Source organism: Notamacropus eugenii, chromosome 6 (genome assembly GCF_028372415.1).
Source record: "Notamacropus eugenii isolate mMacEug1 chromosome 6, mMacEug1.pri_v2, whole genome shotgun sequence".
NCBI lineage: Eukaryota > Metazoa > Chordata > Mammalia > Diprotodontia > Macropodidae > Notamacropus > Notamacropus eugenii.
The window spans coordinates 232,759,559-232,781,764 of NC_092877.1; the positions used below are offsets into that span (position 1 = coordinate 232,759,559).

The window sequence follows — 22,206 nt, forward strand, 5'->3', positions numbered from 1 at the left end:
TTCTCCTTTTCATTATTTTAAGTACAGTAAACTTGAAGCCTTTTGAGTAAAACAGCTGGGGCTGCTGATGTTTGCAAGCTCAGGTTGAGACCAGGAGAGTACAGCATTCCAGTGAAGTGGCCAGCCAGTGTCACTGTCATAATAAAGTCGTGTAATAATTGAATTTTGCTTCACTGGTGAATACTTCTCTACAAAGAAGGATGGAAAGGGTTTTGTTTACTCTAACTAAATCAAACAAAGGGCTTGTTAGGAAATAACTGCGACCTAATTAATAGCTTTGTTTATAGATTGGCTCTCCAAAGGGATTTGCCCAGTTTTGGTTCGTTAAATGCCATTGATTTGTTAGGCTTAGAATGCCAATTTATAAAGTCATTCTCTCGATTTTAACTTTATTTAACATAGTATAGTCATAAATGACAGCTAATTTAATCTTCATTTGCTCATTTGCTACAAAACAGTGGAGCAAGACAGACAATTTAGAAATCCTCTTTCTCCAGATAGCACTATCTCCCCATTGGAGACAGCTTCTGTGCTGGGTTGTAGGATTAGCTAGTTCTTTGTGACTTGCCTTCTCTTTAGCCAACAGCACAAGCAGCCTTGCCTCAGAATCCCAGTATGCTCTAGTACCTGCTTCACTTTTTCTCTATGTAGTTAGAGGTTGAGAAGAGAATTCTGAAATTGTTCCACTGGTAATGTTGTCTGAATCATGGAATTTTTTAGTTATCATCAGCTGGAGACTGCTATAAGAGTTAAGACAAAAAATTTTCAGGAGCAAAAGGGGATCCGATCAGTCACTGTGTTGTCGTTTTTCTCCTCTTAACTTCAACTATGGGATTTCATAATCTTGGACCCAACCCAAACCTTACTTCCCCCACCCCGGTCCCTTACAATGCTCATCTTTTCATAAACAAGAGTCGCTTTTTAGAGGTGTTTTCTTTGAAAAAATAAAACATGTAATTTATACCTAAAGCAAAAGGGCAGATAGTTGGCACGGTGAATAGAGCAACACGTCTGGAGTCAGGAAGACTCCTCTTCCTGAGTTCAAATCTGGCCTCAGGCACTTACTAGCTGTGTGACCCTGGGCAAGTCATTTAACCCTGGTTGCCTCAGTCTCCCCATCTGTAAATTGAGCTGGAGAAGCAAATGGCGAACTACTCCAGTATCTCTTTGCAAAGAAAACCCCAGAAGAGGTCACAAAGAATCAGGCCCAACTGAAAAATGACAACAGAAAATATTGTCTGAGTCATGGGATTATTTAGTTTTCATCAGCTGGAGACTGCTGTAGAGTTATGACAGAGAAAGTGTTCAGGACCAAAAGGGGATCTTGGGTTTTTTTTCCTCTCTTTACTGTCAGCTGTGTGATTTCATAATCTTAGACCCCACCCCATACCCCACCCGAGATTCTCAGCTCTTCATAAACAAGAGCCCTTTTCTCCGAGGTGTTTTCTTTGAAAAAATAAAACATGTAATTTATACCTGGAGAAAAAAAACAGCAACAACTAAGGGTCAATTATTTAAAGCTATATTTCAATACTGTTTCCACATTTATAATTTCGTGATCCCTTATTGAGACTATCTAGATGTTTTGTTACTGGTTTTATGTAGAGCTTTCCACCGCATGCAAGGGCACGTTTTTGCCCTTTTGTATCATGAAAAAAAAATGTCTGGAGAGATATGACTCTCAGGTTTTCTGGGCAATAAACAAAACAGTGATTAACATTGAAAACATTGGGCTGTGAAGCCCAGTGGGGGTGGAAGTGTAGGAATGGAGTTGGATAGAAAATTAGTTAGAAGCAAAATCAGAAACAGAGAAGTTGTTAAATATATAACTGGCTCTTTATTGCTACTGATTTCAAAGAAACTTTTAGGAAGGCTTTGGGAAGCATTTGAATCAGAACACCTTGACTTGGAATATTTTAATAGTTCCAACCAAAATTTGAAATGGTCCCTTAATTTTCATGTAGCCTCTTTCCTGGCCAGTAAACTCCTGTGGCTCTCTATCACCATCAGCATCATATACAAAATCATCTATTTAGCATTCAAAGCCATTCGTAACTTAGCCTCCTGCCTTTCCAGTCTTCTTACACTATACTCCATCTTCTTCAATCCAGTGGTACTAACTGTTCCTTGAGTAAGACATTATCCTAGATCTTAAGAGGCAGCTAGGTGGTGCAGTGGATAGAGCAGCAGTGCAGGAGTCAGGAGGACCTGAGTTCAAATGTCACCTCAGACACTTGACACTCACTAGCTGTGTGACCTTGGGCAAGTTACTTAACCCCACCTGCCTCATCCTGGGTCATCTCCTGATGAATATCTGGTCACTGGATTCAGATGGCTCTGGAGGAGAAGTGAGGCTGGTGACCTGCACAGCCCTCCCTCACTCAAAACAAAGTCAAGTGCAAGTCATGTCATTATTTCTTGGATGGCATGGTCTTCTTTGGGAATAAAGGATGAACACACACATCCCACATCTTATGAGTGCTCCATATCTTTGAATATTTTGAATATTTCCTATGCCTGGAAAGCTCTCCCTCCTCCTCACTGCCTACCGACCTCTCAGGCTTCCTTCAAGTCCCAACGAAAATCTCAGCTTCTACTGCAAACCTTTCCCAACCCTCCTTAATTCTGATGCCTTTCCTCTCTTACTTATTTCCATTTTATCCTGAAGATAGCCTGTTTGCTCATAGTCTCCTCCTTTGGATGGTGAACGCCTTACTAGTTCTTAACGTCTTTTGTCTCTTTTTTATCCCAGCATTTAGCACAGTGCCCGGCCCATAGTAGGTATTCAATAAATGTTTATTGGCTGATAGAAGCTTGAATACTAAAATTAGATAGCTTGTTTAATGTCACATAATGACATGAAAAGCAAACAACAGAACCCGAGGCCAGGTAGATGGGCTGCCTGACTGCTTGGAGACACAGCATGGTGTAATAGGAAGAGCAGTAGCCATAAGGATAGACTGTCTCATCCAGGTGGTCCTCAATTTTCATATCTGTACAATAATGGTAATAGTATTTACAATACCACCTTCACAAGTTGTTGGGCCAGAGAGCACCTCATAATCTATAAAGAGCTACAAAGATGGAAGGCTCTGTTTTGTCTTTCTTCAAGTGTAGTCTTGTTGACAAGGATCATATGCAAAACTGTATTGTCTATTTGCGTCTATCCTCCCATCACACCCCTGTAACTGCCATCATACTGTTTACCGCATGGATAGTAAAAGGCACACTGAATTTGAAGCATGAAGTCCTGGATGCCACCCCATTTTCCATAACTAAGTGATTTGGCCTGCAAAAAGAAGGTGTTGAGCTAGATAGTGTCTGAGTTAACTCATTTCTAACTCCTCTGATTCCTCCGTATAAAGGCTGTTTTTTTTTTTTTTTTACTTTATTACTATTTTGTGGTCCATTTAATTTCAAAATGTTGTCACTTCACTTTGGAGCTGATTATTTTAATGAGTTTTACTCAGAAGACTCAGATCTGTAGCAGTGGTTCAGAATACACATGTGACTAACACCCAGTTCAGCAATAGGCCTTTGTTGTCAAGGAACGTAGCATAAATTCCCTAACCCCTTGCAGGGAAGCAGCTTCTGATGTTCAGCTCTTGAGATACAGAATCCTAGAGTGGAAGGATCTCCATATTTATTTATCTTGCGTATTTAGTCCAGACCTTGTCCACAGTATTGACAGTGGTCATCCCATTCATGTCTGTGCATTTACAGTGCTCATTGCTTCATAAAGCATCCTATTCCAATTTTCACACACCTCTACATTGTTCAGAAGTTCTTGGTACTGGCGTCATAATTCCTCAAATTCTTTTTTATGGTTCATTTTGTAATCTGAAAAGCTAAGTAACTCTCAAAGCCTTCTAGTGGATAGCAAAAATGATGCAGAACAGTCTCAAGTCTATCTTACTTTACCAACACAGTGAGCTGTGGCGCCATCTTGTAAATGAGCCGATATCCCCTGTCCAAGGAGTCTATAAAACCTTGGCTGGGGTAGTATGTATACAAAGTTTCAGTTGATGGCAGTTATGTCCTATTTAGCACATCTCCGTGTTAAGGATTGCTTGTTCTAATAAAGATATTTCCTCATAATTAAATGGAAATATCCTTTTTTGTTTTTACATGAGTTTGACAGGAGCACAATAAGTAGTCTGAGCCCAAGGCACAGTTTTAGTCACAGGAGAAGTGGGATTAAGAAACATATTTGCATGGGTGTGTAAACATTTTTTAAATCACACAAAGCCAATTTAGGAAAATACCTTCTTTCTGAAAGGGTGTTGCTACTGTAAGGAATACCAGAAAACTAGAATATTTAGTCTTTATATCTGATAAGAGGGAACATGCAGTACTATTCCTATTTGCCAGTTTATTTGTGGGTAGACCTATTGTTTATTGGGATTGTAGTATGGTGGCCCCATTCCTATCGGATCTATCGCTTGGAGAAGTCAGAGCTATCATCTGTCTTAACTAGCAGTCTTTTAGCAGGCAGTTGTCATTCATGCCCAGGCTCTGGATGTGAAATTCCAGTTCATTTAAGGGTATTGTACTTTGATATGACTTGTAACAAAAAAGATTGGAGTTGTATATTTTCATTTTATAATTTTAAGAAGCTTACCTAAAAAAATGTAAAGTAAATTTTCGTAATTTTGTCCTAAGTGAAAACAAAAATACAAATCATGACAAAAGACACTCTTCAACTAGAGGAATGCCTCTGAACTGGAGGGCTTAATCACTAATTTCTCATGCCGATGAAGCCCCACATAACTGTAAGAAAACATATGACCCCATTGTCATTTAGTATGAGGCTTGTTGCCAATCTACAGTCATGAACGCCTGCATGCCATAGTAAAATGTTGAGGTAGGACCAGAAAAGCCTAGGTTCAAATTTTGCCTCTTATACTTCCTAACGGTGTAACCTTGGCAAATCTCTTCCCCTCTCCAACCTTCAGTTTACTCATCTATAAAATGAAGGAATATCACTGTTTAGTTCTGAACATAGCATGGATTGTGTTTTCAAACTATTCCTTATTCCCCTCATACACCTTTCCACAGAATTTATAAATTCGTTCAGAATTGGACAGGAAAAGTAAACTGTTCCTAAGCCTTCTATAGCTTTTCCCGTGAATTTGGAGTCATAATGTTTATTGTAGCGATTACATTTTATCATTTAACAAGTAATTTGGTTTATTTTATTTGCATAGTCCTTAATGTGAGTGAAGCCTGTATTTAGAAATTGTGTATTTTCTTTAATTTCAGTAGGAGTGGTTATACTCTCTAATGCTATACTTAAGGAAAATTATACATTCAGGGCATCTAAATTGGAATGCCAAATTATAGGACATCTTAATTATTATGTGGATGTGACAGATTCAATTATTCTTGAAGTCTTTTGAGAGAGCTACCCTAAACAATGATTCATTGTAGTAAACAAAAGCTTAATAGGAAAACATCCTTTATGGGATCTAATAAATATTTCAGATTAAAATAGGTGGGACGGAATTAACTGAGATACCTGGGTATATATTTTTTTTAAATGTGCCCTGCTTAAAAATGTCAAATATCTTATCACAAATTCTAAATTGGGCACTGCTATTCGATACAAAGAAAATTTTCCTTAGTATGAGATTTTTCTTAGTTAATTCTCAATTTCTTATAGTAATAGTTAAAAAAGATGGACTTAGTCATTGAGATCCACAGGAACTCTTAAGAGCCTCATTTGGGCCAACTGTTCCAGTTTTTCGTACCACCAACCCAAGCCTCAAAACCATTAACCAAAGCCACTAATAAGTAGGAAAGTACAAAGTTCCTTCCCCCTACCCCAAAACCCTCCTTCCTTGTTTATCCTCTGCTTGAGGTATTGAGTAGTAAAATAGCCAAAAGGCAGGCAGCAAAAGAAAGAAAAGAGAAGCTAGAGACTTAGATCATTCTGCAAATAGATAAGTAGACCCCAAAAGGGAAGCGAGGTGGTGCAGTGGATAGAGCACCAGGCCTAAAGTCAGGAAGACCTGAGTTCAAATTCAACCTGAAAAACTTATTAATTGTGTGAACCTGGGCAAGTCATTTAACCTTTTTTGTTACAGTTTTCTCCTCTGAAATGATCTGGAGAAGGAAATGGCAAACCATTTATCTTTGCCAAGAAAACCCCAAATAGGGTCATGAAAAGTTAGACATGACTGAAGGGACTGAAACAACAGCAAAATGGACCATAATCATTAGAATCTGGTGCTAAATATAATTGCTTCTTTAGTCCAATTCCTTTTTGTAAATTTAATAATTTTATTTTCCCCTGTAACAGTTTTTAACATTCTTTGGAGTTCCATGTTCTCTCCCTCTGTCCTCTCTTCCCCTCATTGAGAAGGCAAACAGTGTCATATAGGTCATTTATGTGCAGTCATGCAAAACATATTTCCATGTTGGTCATGTTGTACAAGAAAACACAGACAAAAAAAATAAGGAAAATAAAGTAAAGAAAAAGTATGCTTCAGTCTACCTTCAGACTCCTTTGGTTCTTTCTTTGGAAACGGATAGCATTTTTAATCGTAAGTCTTTCAGAATTATCTTGGGTCATTACATGGCTGAGAATAGCCAAGTCATTCATAGGTGATCATCATACAATATTGTCGTTACTGTATACAGCGTTCTCCTGGTTCTGCTCATTTCACTGTGCATCAGTTCCTGTAAGTCTTTCCAGGTTTTTCTGAGAGCATTCTGCTCACCATTTCTTACAGCTCAATAGTATTCCATCACAATCGTATGTAACCATGTGTTCAACTAGTCCCAGTTGATGGATATCCTCTTTAATTTCCTTTTCTTTGCCACCATTCTTAAGTCCGATTCAAATTGAAAATAAAGTTTCTGGAGATTTCTTCTATGCGGATGAATGATGTTAAAGCTACTTAGATAGCAGCCTGTTCCCCTTGCTTTCCACTATTACAGTATTAAAGTACAATCCTGATTTTGACTTCCCAGATTTACACCCTTCCCTGTCTACCATTTCCCCATTAGTGTTTCATCATCTCCCCTGACCCTAATTGGAATGTTAACTCCTTCAAGTTATGGACTATGTGTCTCTCTTATATTCATGCACCGTGGTGTGTTCCACCCAAATAGATTTTTCATCTTTGACCACAGTGTATTCCAGATTTCTAGTGGTACCTGTGTACCATTATACTGTGTATCTCATGAAATTTCGGAGCTCTTTCACCTAAGTATTCCTTGACTTTCTCAGGCTTCCTGATCTAAGCTGTCACAGACATCACTTTCTACATGCCACCACATCACTCACCATTTAGATCGGATTTGGTGTAATTCAATCTAGCAGCCATAAAATTCTTAAGAATGTCTGTTTTCTAAAATCAGGAAGCTTTTTCATCCTTTTTAGTGCTTATTAATAGTAGCAAAGGGCTATAGTATGCCTCTTTGTATCCCTAGCACTTAGCATAGTGCCGACTACAGAGTAGGGAATTAGTAAATGCTTATTGATTGGGAATAAAACCATTACTTGAGACATACTTTATAAAAATTATGATTTTAGTAAATAATTGAGAACTTCTACTAGAAAGCTTTAGATCTTTCTTTGCTGAATAGGAATGGGGTATAATCAAACCTTTTGAACAGTCTCTTCATCTGGACCACCTAAATAGACCATCTCTTGTCTGTCTCCCTCCTTTACCTCTTCCGAAATATTATGTTCATCATAATGCCTTGCTGCAAAGCATTGTGTTTTAAGATGTTTGCTTTTGCTGATTAACAGGTTTTGGAAGCAGGAAGACTGAAAGAATATGATGAGCCATATATTTTGCTCCAAAATAGAGAAAGCCTGTTTTATAAGATGGTGCAGCAAACAGGCAAGACCGAAGCCACCATCCTCACTGAAACAGCAAAGCAGGTAAGATTTTGCCAAGAAGGTGTAATTAGCATCTGACTCTGCACTTTTACCCTCCACAGCCTTTTAACAAGCACTGTTTTCCACTATAGTTAAAAGCAACTATAGTTAAGCTTTTCCAATTATAAACCTTCAGGATTTCAGCTTCATAACTGGGTCTTAAAAATACATCTCAACTTGAAATGAAACCTGCAAAGACTCAGCAAGAGAAATTACGTCTGCCTAGTGATACTTTGCTTAGAATTGTATTTATTTTAACAATACGGGTTTAATTTAAGAGAAACAGCATAGAATAGTGGAAAGTGAATGAGTCTTGTTATCAGAAGGCTTGGATTTGATTCCCAACTCCACTATGTAAGTCACTTTACCTTTGTGTCTCAGTTTCCTCATCTGTAAAATGGAGACAATAACATTAACCTCATCTCTTTCACAGACCCATCATGAGGAAAGTGCCTTAGAGGTGGCTATTATTCTTTTTCGAAATCACTTAACATTTTAAAAATCATGTACACAATTAATTTTATTTCTAGATCTAAATTTATGCTAATAAAAACTAAGAGCCTTTGCTTTAGTCTTTATTATGACTAATGGTTGATTTATAAAAATGTGCACATCACCGGGGATTCATGAACTATGGTTTTGAAAGGATTCTCACACACAAAATACTAGAAAAGCTTTCTGAGGGCCTGTGAGTGAGGGAACACCTAAGTGCTGCACACAAGTACAAGATTTCTGTATGGTCTGAAAGACTTCCTTCTTGATCCATATTCTGGAGCATGTGTATTTGCCATCCCCTCCCCCTGCATACATTTGCATATGTTGGTGCAATTTGGAGAGACTTACCAGGTTCTTCTTAGAATACCTGTAGTTTCTCCATACCTTTAGATGCACCTTTAGGAAGTACAAGTGCCCAGGGCATCCTCATAAAAGAAGAACTCTTCCTCTGATGTTGCTGTCTGATCTCATCTGGGTTCAGCCTGTCTTTAGCCCGCTGACCTTCTTCAGACTCAACTAACACATTCTTTACTGTGTTAAAGTTAAAAGGCCTCTCCCCTACAAGGGGAGGGGACAGCTCTTTCAACAAATATTTTACCATCACCTCCTACCTTAAAGCTCCCATCGGGCTTCTCTCTTCTGATGGAGTAGAAGTTTCTTGAGGACAAGGGCTGTTTTCTTTCTTTATCCCCAGTCCTTGACATATAATATTAATTTCATAAGTGGGTGTTGGTTGGTGTTTCATTTAATAATTTATGTAACAGTTTGGAAAGGTAATATGGAAAATGTTTAGAATGTAGGCCATAATATTATGTAACAGAATATTTTAGATATATGGGTATATACATGTATATACACACACACACACACACACACACATATATAGTATATATTTCAAGTATACTATATATTTTTATTCAACTGTCCTGACAGTTTAAAGAATAAAACGTACTCATAAAACATCTAGATTAACTTTTTATTTGCAGGGGAGTATGTTATAATATTAGCGTTTGGTAGTGTATTTTGGTGTGTTTATATACCCACATGTACACACTGTGTGTATGTGTGTGTATCTATAGATACAGATATCCTTAGGCTTGGCCTGTGAAATGTAGATTCTGCATGGTTAGTTTGGGGACTACTGTTTAATTGTTGGCAGATATTTAAGTCACTCCCTGGGGTGTACCAGAACCTCATAGAAAATGTTTTCAAACATTCAGAGACTTTGGTGGTTACGTGTGCATGACCAGGCCTTTAACTAACTCACCCTCAATCACCAGTCCCTGGTGCTCTGAAACCACTGGTCCAGAGAAAGCCAAATTAGATCTGGAGTTTCAGGCCTTCATTTCAAAGAATTAAGAACTCATTGACCCTAAGGACATTGTTGGTTTACTTGGATAAGCAACACAGACTAATTTGAACCATTTTCTTCCTATGGTAATCTTAAGCACGAAAGGAAACCCTTCTGCATTTGTACATAGTTCATGATAGACAGTGATCATGGCTTCCCCCAGTTAATTTGTGGCTGCTCATTTTATTCATATATGTCTCAAGGATCGATGCTACCTAATTACCTGAACAGGATACATGTCCTACATGGAGGCTTGGAGGAATTCCCAGCATGGCAAAGGAATGACCGGCATCAGGAAAGGCTGTGGTAGTATCCTAGTTGTTTGATGTTTCTTGGGGTCAGGCTAATTCTGAACAGTGTTCATATGGGTAGTTTCAGGATGGCCTGAAGGAGCTTAGATCTGAATAGGAAATAACTAACTTCCTTTGGAACAGGTTACAAAACACTAGTAGAAATGCCAAGGTTAATCTAAGATTCATAATGCCTAACAAGTTATGTCTTTTTGGCCCTAGAGTATCCCTATCAGTACTTACATTTCAAGACTTTCTTCATCCCTTATTTTTCCTTTATCCAAATGGGACTTTGACTACGAACTGCTAGGGAGATAGATATAGATGGATGGATGGGTGGATGGATGGATGGATGGATGGATGGATGGATGGATGGATGAATGAATGGATACTTAGATAGATGGACAATCAGACAGATAGAAAGATGATAGACAATATATACACATATATATAATAGGTGTTATACGTATGTATGTATGTGTGTATATGTATATACATACCACACACACACACACACACACACATTGGGGGGGCCCCTCAGGGTACATTTTTATTTTACCAATATATTTAACACAACCTCTGTCACTAGAAAATCCAGAAGTTGCGGTTCTATTTAATGTATTCTGGTCCTGAAATTGTCAAAGCAGAATCATCCTCCAAACTCTGGGTGAAACATAGCAGCGATCTTCCTCCAGACAAATAAATTGTTATCTCAGGAATCAGTCAACTTTCTCTTAAATCAAGGGACTAGGCATTTCATGTGATTGAGCTGCTGCTTGTTCGGCATATCCACAGAATTATGAGGCTACAAAGGACTTGGAGAGACTTTATCCATCATCATAATCAAGTAACTTAATATAGGCAAGGTTACAAAATAGGTACAGAGTTGGTTTCTTCCTACTGAGAGGCTTAACTTTCAAAGCAAAAAAAAAAAAAAGGATATAGGTAAAAATTAAACTGATTTCAATGAGTAATTTTTAATGAATTATGACAGCATATAAAGTATTTCCTCCCCTAAGTCTTAATCAGATGCTTTCCTGTGGCACAGAACCTCCATTTTAAGGAAAGTGTCCATTTTTCATTCTTCTGACTCCAGACTTTCTCCATCATGCCCCATCCTCTCTCTCCCCACAGCATTCTTGCCCTCCCCAGCTCATCGGCTTCCTTTTATATTTTCTTTTCCCCATTAGAGTTGTAAGTTCATTGAGGGCATGGACTATCTTTTTCTTACTGCTTCTTGTATTCCCAGCATTTAGCACAGTCTCTTACATATAGTAAATGCTAAATAAGTACTTGATTTGCTTTGATTTGACCAAGGTATGGAAATAACCTTGAACTCAAAAACCATGCCAGCAGCGCAGGAAACTGTCGCAGGACCTAGTAAGCTAGCAAAGAAGTCAGAGACAATCTGTATGTTCCCCCACTTTTAATTCAACTGATATATATAGTCTTTACTAAGTGCCCAGTGCTCTGAGGATGATACAATCATAACTTTAGAGCTCAAGGAACCTCAGAGACCATTGATTCCAATGCACACCATTTTATACATGAGGGAACTGAAGCCCAGAGAAATTAAGTGGATAGAGTGCCAGATCTGGAATCAGGAAAGGAAGGCTCATCTTTGTGAGTTCAAATCTGGCCTCAGACGCTTGCTAGCTGTGTGACCCTGGGCAAGTCACTAAACCCTGTTTGCTTCAGTTTCCTCATCTATAAAATGAGCTGGAGAAGGAAATGGCAAGCCATTTCAGCATTTTTGCCAAGAAAATCCCAAATGGAATCACGGAGCCAGGCATGACTAACATCCTCCATCACATATAGTCCCACGTAAATTATGTAACAGACCAGCCTGGTACCTGCTGGCTGAAGGCCGGCTATATTACATTTCACTCCTTCCTCCAAGGCTCCCATACATGGTTCCAGGCCCCCTGATGATATTTCCTCAAATACACCCCAGTTCCATTAGCCAAAGATTAGCTTTTATACCAAAATATTTACTTCAAAAGGTATAATCACAATCACAAATATGTTACTCCTCAAGGGAAGCATGATTCCCCTCCCTTGAGAACTAACCCTTCGTACTACTTCAATCTCTGGGGAAGAAAAGGGGATTAGGTGCCTAGTTTAGCTCAGTTACTGTCAAACACAGTACCAGCTCTAAGACCAAAACTGCCACAGGGCTCAAGTCTCAGCCACCCTGGCTTCTTGGGGCTTCTGTGCCAGCCTAGCTGCACCATCTCATCTACACTGCTGGCTCCAGGGTCATCACCGTGGCTCCAGTGGGATTAAGGGCAAGCAAAACAGAACAGAAGCAAACACACCCAGTATCATTTCTAGAAACCAGAGTGAAAGACAGTGAAGGGTAAAGAAGGCCTTCCCCTTCACCAGTTCAGTTCATGGCACCCTTGTGATGGGAAAATGTGCAGCAAGGAGTACACAAGAAAGAACATAAGCCAGAAAGTGAAGCAGAAAGAATAGGCGGTTTTCAAGACACAGGGAGTCATTCATAGGAGGCTACACCTGCCTGTGTGATCAGGGACACAGAGTCCTCAGTGCTAGGCAATCTGGATATTCTCCAAAGGCCCTTCAGGGTGCCGCCATGTTTGGTGAAATGGAAATGCCCAGACAAGTCCCCGGGGGTTATAATTACGTGTGTGTACTACTGTACTAATACATTATACACGTTATAAAGATTACATAAAATAGGAGTTTTTAAAGGGTGAAAATTTAAATAAAAGATACGTGAAAATTATTTTTACTTTATCTAATAGTAGTACAAAACCCTTCTTGTTCATGATAAAATTATTAATATTCTCAGTGGGAATAATGTAGTTAAATATGCAGTTAGGTGACACAACACTGGACCTGGAGTCAGGACGATCCGAGTTCAAATCTACTTACTAGATGTGTGACTGTGAGCAAGTAGCTTAACTTTGTCATTCTCAGTTCCTCATCTGTAAAATGACCATAATAATTAGCACCTGCTTTTCAGGGTTATTTAGAGGATCAAATGAGATGCTATTTGTAAAAGAGCTTTTGTCATTTTAAAGGACTTTGCAAATTTGCTAACTACGTTATTCATTATTTTTTAAATTCTGGTTTACATACTGTAATTATTATATTTGATAAGGCTTCTGCAATACATCCTTTTCACTTTTTGATATGATAACCCTGACGGTTCTCAGCTGACTATTACAGCAGCTACCTAAGTGATCCTTTTGCCAAAAGTATCTCCTCTTTGGTCTGTCCTCCAGATAGACCACATAATCTTTTTTAAAAATGAGCTTTTATTGTTTTCCTTTATTGTTGTTTTTCTTGTTGGGTTTTTTCATCACCATGATTTCTCCCAGTATGTCCCCAATTTCCAGAGAATTGTCCCATATAACATAATATTTTTAAGACAAAACAATAAAATAAAAGAGAAAAATATACATAACAATACTTTGAAAAAGTCTGTAAATATGTGCCATACTGTGAATCTCCCAACCTCTGCAGTAGGGTGGGGTGGGGAGTGTCTTCACATATGTCTTCTTTTGAGTCATGTTTGTTCTTATGCAACATTCACTTTTTTGTATGATTTTTCTTTCTGTTTAAACTGTAATCATGACGTATATTGTTTTCTTGGTTCCATCTATTTGTTTCTATCAGTTCATTTAAATTTTTTCACGTTTCTTTGTATTCATCACATTTGTCTTTTTTATGGCACAGTAATATTCCATGACATTTACATACCACAGTTTGGTCAGCCATTTCCCTTTCTCTTCCTTCATCATCCTCACCAGTCCCCAGACTAAAGCACTTGTATCAGATTTACAGAGTCAAGCAAAACAGATCTCCCCATTGGCTTCGTCTTAAAATGTACGTCCCATTCTGTACCTCAAACTCATCTTGTCTGTCAGGAGAGTGAGTAACACGTTTTTCTTCAGTCCTTTGGAATAGTGATAGATCATTGCAGTGATCAGTGTAGTATTCTTTTGGTTACACCAAACAACAGCCATCACAAGGCTGATTTGCCTTGTTAGAAGTTCTTGACTAAATTTTTTTTAGCAATCTTCCTTAGATTGATCATACGTTTATGATGAAACTTCTTACACAAGATCACAGAGCAATTAAATTTTTGGTCTTCCCCTTAGCTTATTAGTCCAGGACACCTCTTCAGAGAAATATGTAACATAATCATCTTTATCACAATTGTCATTCAAGTTGAGATCTTTTTGGCAAGCTGTATCCACATCTAGCATTTGTGAGCACTAGCTTTCAAATCGTCAGCCTCTCTAACGTGCAAGCATTAAACATGAGTGCATCAATCAAAACTGTAAAATCATGGGAATTAGCCAAAATCAACAAGGCTTTCACTCCAGCAGATTAGGACTCATTCTTGAGCAACAGGAAATTTAACATCTGGAAACAGGTGTTTCCCAGTCAGGCTTTCTTGATCCACATTGTTCTTTTCCAAAAAAGCTGATGCAGGCAATCTGAATCACTCTCTGATACATGAGCCACTCATTACTTCATAGTAATAAATAATTTTTTTAGATGCAGAAAACTGTAGGATGGCTGTCCACTAACCTTCTACACAAAACACCAGATAATATTGCTTGGTGAGGGGTTTCTTCAGTTATTTATTTAGTGTTTCTTCTGTGATGAGAAATGGAATGGCTTAAGAGATAAAGGACAGCTTTGGAGCCGAGAATATCTGCCTTCAGGTCCTGTCTCATATTTACCCTCAATAATAATAGAGAAGTTAGAAAGAGGGAAAGGTTTGAGGGTGAGAATAATGAGTTCACTTTTGGATATGTTGAATTTAAGATGTCTACAGAAAGTACAATTCAAGAAGCCCAGTAGGTCATTAGAGATACTAGACTAGAAATCAGTAGAAAGTTTAGGACTGGTAGGTTCATTTGAGAATCAGCAACATAGAGATGATGATTCAATGTGTGGGACTAATGATATCACCAAGGAAAACAAAAAAAAAAAAAGAAAAGAGAAGAGGGCACAGGAGAGAGCTCTGTGGGACATCCATAGTTAATATACTTTTCCTAGATGAAGATCCAGCCAAGGAGACTTAGAAGGAGTAGTCAGATAGGTAAGAGGAGAACCAGAAGAGTGTCACCAAAACCTAGACAGAAGAGAATATCAAGGAGGAAAGTGATTGACTGTGTCAAAGGCTGCAGAGGGGATGAAGATTAAGAAAAGTTCATTAGATTAGGCTATTAAGAGATGATGAGTAACTTTGGTGAGGGTAGTTTTGGTTAAATGAGGAAGATGGAATCTAAATTGTAGAGAGTTCAAAAGAATAAGAAAGGAGGAAGTGGAGGAACCTTGTCAACATCATGATCATCTACCACAACTTGTTCAGCCATTCCCCAATGGATAGGCATCCCCACAATTTCCATTTCTTTGCCACCACCAAGAGAGTGACCATAAATATTTAAGAACGTAGAGGTTCTTTTTCCTTAATCATCTTTGGAAACAGACCTAGTAGAGATATTGCTGGATCAAAGAGTATAGGCAGTTTAATAACTTTTTGGACATGTTATGGACATGCTTATTTTGTTTCTTAAATTCAGAATAAAATAAAATAAAAAAAAAAAGAAATTTAGCCACAAAAGGAAGGAGAGTTATAAGATGATGTCTAGTGGAGATGGATGGATCAAATGAAGATTTTGAAGATGGGAAAAACCTGGGCAAGTTTGTAGATTGCAGAGAAATGAGCAGTAAATAGAAGATTAAAAATTAGTGAAAAACTGAGAATAATAGAAAAATTTAATCTGCTGGAGAAAACTGAATGGAGTGGGATCACTTGTGTACCTAGAAGAATTTGCCTTGGCAAAGAAAAGGGCCATCTCATTACATGAGACAACAGTGAAATAGGAGATAGTGGTAGAAGATACCTGGGTGTTGTGAGATAAAAGAAGCGTGCAAAAGGAAAGGTAGGTCTCCAAGAATGGTCTTGGTCTTTCCAGCAAAGGATGAGGCAAGGTTCTCAACTGAGAGAGTAGAACCATGGGAGAATTGAGATCAGGTAAGAATTTCAGAATTCATGAACATAGAAATGGAGCATTTGTAGGTGATGGCAAGATTAAGGGCATGACCATCTTTGTGTGTGTGGCTGAGTTACTGTGGAGGAGTAGGTCTTATAAAGTAAGTTGAGGAACTGTGAGGTTAGGGTGTTTGAGGAAGTATTGATTTTATGTTTAAATCTCTTAAAATGAGGGCAAGAGTTAGTGAGGAGAAAAAGACTGAGCCAGGCACTGATTGACATACATACCACATCTGGTGACTGGCATGTTCCCATCATATATGAAAAGTATGGAGCAGCAGCATGGCGTAATAGTACCTTAGAATCAAGGAAGACCTCCTGTGATCAGATCCCTGACTTATATTGGTTTTGTTACCCTAGGAAAGTCACTTAACTTTAAAAGTGTCCCCAAGAAACTCTAAAAAGAGCTTTTTAAAAAAAAAAAATTTTTATTAATGTCTTTTTTTACATCACCATAATTTCTCCCAGTAGTCCTCCCATATAACAAATAATATTTTTAAAGGAAAAAAATAATAGGGGAAAAAATTAGCATAACTGATTGATACATTGAAAAAGTCTGAACTTGACATTCTACGTACAACACTTGTGACTCTCCCAACCCTGCAGATTTGTTTGGTGCCTGTGTCTCCACATATCTCTTCTATGGAGGCATGCTTACTTTTTGTAATTTTGCGGCATTCACTTTTGATGTGTGTGTGTGTGTGTGTGTGTGTGTGTGTGTGTGTGTGTGTGTGTGTGGTGATGGTGGTGGTGGTTCTTTCAGTTTACGTTGTTGCAGCCATCATATATTTTGTTTTCTTGACTTTACTTACCTCATTCTGCATCAGTTCCTGTAGGTCTTTTCATACTTTTCTGTATTCTTCATATTCATCACATCTATCATTGCTTACAGCATGGTAATATTCCATTACATCTAGGTAACGTAGTTTATTCAGCCGCTCCTTAATTGATGGACATCTATCATATTCCCAATTATTTGCCATCACAAAAAGGGTTGCTATATTCTGGGGCATATGAAAACTTTCTTCATATCCTTGTCTTCCTTGGGTACAAACCTAGCTGTGAATACTCCAGTCAAAGGATATGGATATTTTAGCCACTTTAGTTATGTAATTCCAAATTGCTTTCCACAGTGATTGCACCAATTCACAACTCCACCAACGATCCATCAACATGTCTATCTTCTCACAATACCTCCCACATTGACTATTCTCACCTTTTGGCATCCTTGCCAGTCTGTAGGGTATGAAGTGAGTCCACAGACTTGTTCTTATTGGCTTTTCTCCTCCCATTCATGATTTAGAGCATTCTTTCATTTGGTTGGTAACAGTTTGCACTTCTGAGAAATGTTTGTCCTTATCCTTTGACCCCCTATATAGCTTTAAACAAGGGTTCTTAACTTGGGGTCTCTGAACGTAATTTTTAAAAATATATTTTGAAAACTGTATTTTAATTCAACTGGTTTCCTTTGTAATTCTGTGTATTTTGCTATTTTATGATTTCCTTTGTAATTCTATGTATTTTGCTATTTTACATTTAAAAACAATATTCTGAGATTGGGGTCTTACAGGCTTCATCAGACTACTAAAGTGTTCAATCCTCTGAGATTTTAAATTTCAGAATAGCTGTTGATCTGCATTGGCACAGGGAATTCCTCACTGAGAATTTCCTATACCAATGAAATCATAGGTCTCATTTTTAAAAATTCATTTTATTTACTTTTTGTTACATTTTGAGTTTTATTCCAAGCCTGCATTAGAGAAGGCGAACATTTGATATACGTATAGAGATAGGTAGGTAGGTAGGTAGGTAGGTAGGTAGGTAGATAGATAGATAGATAGATAGATAGATAGATAGATAGATAGATAGATAGATAGATAGATAGATAGATAGATAGTGTATGGAACAATGCAGTACATACTTCCACATTTATAAGTACATCATAGTTGAGTTGTATGTTCATATTACTCACAGTAGCCCAGTCATTCATGGTAACTCCTTGAACAATATTGTTGTTACTGGATACAACATTGTTTTGGTTCTGCTTGTTTCACTCTGTATTATTTCATGCAAGTCTTTCCCTGTTTTTCTAAAAATCAGCCTTCTTGTCATTTCCTATGGCACAGTAGTTTTCCTTCATAATCAATATGCCACAACTAATTCATCCATTCCCCAGTGGATGGGCATACCCTCAGTTTCCACTTCTTTCCACCACAGAGAGAAGAGAACCTCCAAAATTTGTCATTTTTCCCAGTCTGAGAGGTATAAGATGGTATCTCAAAGTTGTTCTAATTTGCATTTCTCTAATCAGTAATGATTTAGAACATTTTTATATGACTACATATACCTTTAATTTCTTCTTCCAAAAACTGCCTGTTTATATCCTTTATCCATTTATCAGTTAGGGAATGACTACTATTCTTGACTCCAGTCTCTACATATTTGAGATTTGACCTTTTAAAAAAGAGCCAGACAAAAAGACAGAGATAGAGAGATAACAGAGACAGAGAGATAAAGAAAAGGACCAATCAGGGCTTGCCCTGTATCTAAAGGAAAACAAGTTTAAAGCTAGGCATTTCAGTCTCTAATTCTAAAGTTATTTTAGTATAATACTGTAGAATCATAGGACTATTAGAGTTAGAAAAAGCCCTCAAATACTATTGTATGCAATCCTTTCATTTACTGGTCAGAAAACTGAAGGCAAGTGGTTAGAAACAGGCCTAAGTTCCCACAACTAGGCAATAACAGGTCTTATGATTTCCTTTTTTTATATTGAGGTGGTCATGAAAAAGGTCATGATCACTTACTTCATTTTTTAGGTATCCCCGACCAAAAGCCCTCCGTACTTTGTGAATAACTATATATTTGCTTTAGTGGATATAACCTTCCTGGGAAAAAGTGAAGGTTCATTATTCTTCTATTCATGATATTTCTGTTCCGAAAAGTTGTCCCTTTTGGGGGCTGTGTGTGTATGTAACACATACAATATTGCACATACATGCATAAATATAAAACCACATAATTACTCAAAATCTGTCTCCATTAAAATAAGTTTCTGCTTTCAGAATAGCTTAAAAAACATGAAATAAGTCCCCACAATTGGTGTGAAGCCTTTACACTTATTTATTTAGTACTAAGTTAAGTGTAAGACATATAAAGACAGAAAAAAATAGTTTCCCTCCTTGATGCATATCCTTTCTAATACAGGAATAACATATACACATATAGATATATAAAACATATACAAAGGAAATACCGGGGAACCTTGTATGGGAAGGCATAAGCAGTTGCAGGGGTGGGGGAGATGGACACGAGGGTGACACTTCAGAAAATATATTTTCAAGTCCTTTGCACACATAAAATGCTGTACATTGCTTTCATCTAGGTGTGTTCAAGCTTTAGCACAAAATTCCCTACTTTTTTCTTGTTAAATGATGTTTCAATACACAGTATTTTTATATGTAAGGATACCTCTTAGAGTAGTACTTACTGAGACGAACAGGAAAAAGAAGAAAGCTACACAAAATATATAGGTGTTTCAACAGTTTTTTTTCCTCGCGTGCAAAGTCTATTATCTCTTACAGTCTCTTTGTTGATGGTGCCCACAAATATATTTGGAGTCAGGTTGTACAAAATGGCCCCAGAACAGTATGAATTTGAGCTCTGGCTCATGACACATGTCAGCCTCTGATAGATGGTGCATTTTCTGTTTTAAAGACTCAGACAAAACTTTTCACATTCTTCTTTGAAAAAAAAATTACATTTGAAGTCCTTTTTCACCAAACACATTTTTAGATAAGAGCCACAAGTCTTGACATTATTTCATTTTGTTATGCGCATCTGTCAAGGAACAGAGATATGATACAGCTGCTAAAAACTGATGATTGTGGAACAGAGAGACTTGACAGCATTTCATTTCCTTTATGTTCTGATTATACATTTATCAGAAAACCTGTATCTCTTCTAGTTCAGCTAGAAATTGGTAGAATTCAAGAACTCAAAGGCTTGGCAAAGAACTGTCCTATTATTTGGTATCATCTTACATTTTAGAGAAGTTGCTTGGTTGAGTCATTGTTAAAGCCTTTTTGTGGTGGTTCCCTATCCCCAGATCACATTTCTATAGGCCCTATAACTGCTTTGCCGCACAAATTAAACGCCAGGACGTTTCATACGTTTACTCTGGAGTTTCAATGCTTGTCAATCATAGTTTGTAAAATATAGGGATTACAACCTGATATTAACATCCAAATCCATTGTGCTCATTTTGTGTGTGAAAATGAGAATCCTTGTGCAGAAGCTAGATTTCACAGCCTCTTTTGTCCCCATTTTTAATTTATCTCCGTGTTTTGAGCCAGTTAAAATGATTTTACTTAGCCGTTTAAGGTCATGATAAAAACATATCTATAAATCGGAATGATCACAACGACAGTGGATCTATCTACAGGTCGTTCAGGCTGGCCCTGGTAAGGATTTTAATGGGATTTATTCTTAAGAAGAATAAACACCTGGTTTATTGGACTCTGTTCTAACCATTGTACTTATTTTGATTTGTCAGACAAGTGCTATATACTTATACCTCACAAAGGACCAGAAAAGAGTGACTTAAGTAACTAGGAGTCATCAATGGGTTAAAAAAAATTATTTTTAAATAAAAATTTGCACTTTTGTCTCTTTCTTAGGTATACTTCAGAAGGAATTATCCAGAAGTTACTCAGAATGGCTACATAGTTACGAACACTTCGAATGAGCCATCCCCAGGTCTAATTGTTTTTGAGACAGCACTATGATCTCCGAAGAGTGGAAATGTTATGTCCAGATCACTAAGCTCTAATGGAATCCTCTTAGAGCAGATGGACCACTTTTAACAGTGGTTTTGCACTATGGGACTAGATTGTATTTTTGTTATTCTTAACATAAAAACATATATTTATGTACCACGTGTTGTTAGTTTATATGTAATTGCTTTCTGGTTTCACCCAATAATTTTAAGTGCTAATGAAACAAGATTATTTCTCATTTTTATTTAAATGCTGTTGTTTTTGTGGTTTTTTCTTTGGTTTTTGTGTTTTGATTTTTAGCCAAATCAAAGGTTAACACCAACAACAGTAGCCAGCCAGGTGATCGTACCCTCCCAGACTTCAAACCAAAGCTGATGTAGGTCATGTAAGGAATCACTCATATGTAGTGCTTTTTAACTGTCTCAAATGTGTATAATCAGGAATTCTATTACTTGAATGTTGGTGAAGTTGCCACTTGAAGTGTCATCTTTTCTTTTTGATGTTTGTAGATTTGCATTTTTTAAGTGTCCTTATGTAAATTAGTCCAGTGGGCAGAAGAAAACGTAACAGAAATAATTCATGTTAGAAGCACTTTGGATACATGTGCATTGGTAGGACTTTATATATGGCAAAGACAGAACCTTTTAGCTTTAGGTATCACTTCAAGCTCAAGATGCAAAGTCAAAGTACTGAGGGAGGCTTATTTTATTTCATTATTTTTCTTGACAGAATGAGGGAGACAAATGTAAGCTTTCTCAAATTAGGAATCCACTTATCTAACGGCAGAGAGCACAGACGTATATTCATTGTAATCATTCATCTTTTAGATTTATCTTAACTATAGGAGGATTAGCAAGGGTGGGGAACTGTTTATCAGTTTTATACTGAACATGGGGAAATTTTTAAAAAGAAGCCACATGCACTAATCCTCAATTAACTGGAATGCTTGGGGAATGAAGAATGACCTCAGGACATGTCATGGAGATTACTTCCTTTAATAAGTTCTTGAAACACATCTTCTTTCCTGTGGCTTTGTCTATTTTTAGTGAGTGAATGAAGAATGTTAGGACCACTGAGCAGAACAGCTTTCCTCCTTTCTTGATTTTACCCTCATTTTCTTCTGACCTCCTTACTGCTGCTCCCAGGTTCAGCTTCCTTTCTCTTCCATCATTTTGGCTCTAATCACTTTCCTTTTTTCCCTGCCCTCCCTAGTTGGTACTCAGTCTCTCCCTACCCCCCCACCCCCAAGGGGACTTAACATCCTTCAGTTAACTAATCAGCTGTAGCAGTGCCTTGGACTTTAGGTCTTCTGCAGTCTGTTTCTTGAGTTTGTTTGAATTTTGAACAGGTCTCATGGTTGT

The 22,206-nt window shown here is 37.6% G+C and overlaps 1 protein-coding gene across 3 annotated transcripts in view; it reads left to right on the forward strand.

Moving 5' to 3' along the window:
- ABCC4 (ATP binding cassette subfamily C member 4 (PEL blood group)) overlaps window positions 1–21,095 on the forward strand; it is a 274,791-nt gene extending 253,696 nt beyond the window's left edge. For all 3 annotated transcript variants that reach the window (XM_072622112.1, XM_072622110.1, XM_072622111.1), the window contains exons 30-31: window positions 7,760–7,894; window positions 20,747–21,095. In XM_072622112.1, the coding sequence (XP_072478213.1) occupies window positions 7,760–7,894; window positions 20,747–20,854 (243 nt within the window). In that variant the 3' untranslated portion in view covers window positions 20,855–21,095. The remainder of the gene's footprint in view (window positions 1–7,759; window positions 7,895–20,746) is intronic.
- The last annotated feature ends 1,111 nt before the right edge of the window (window positions 21,096–22,206 follow it).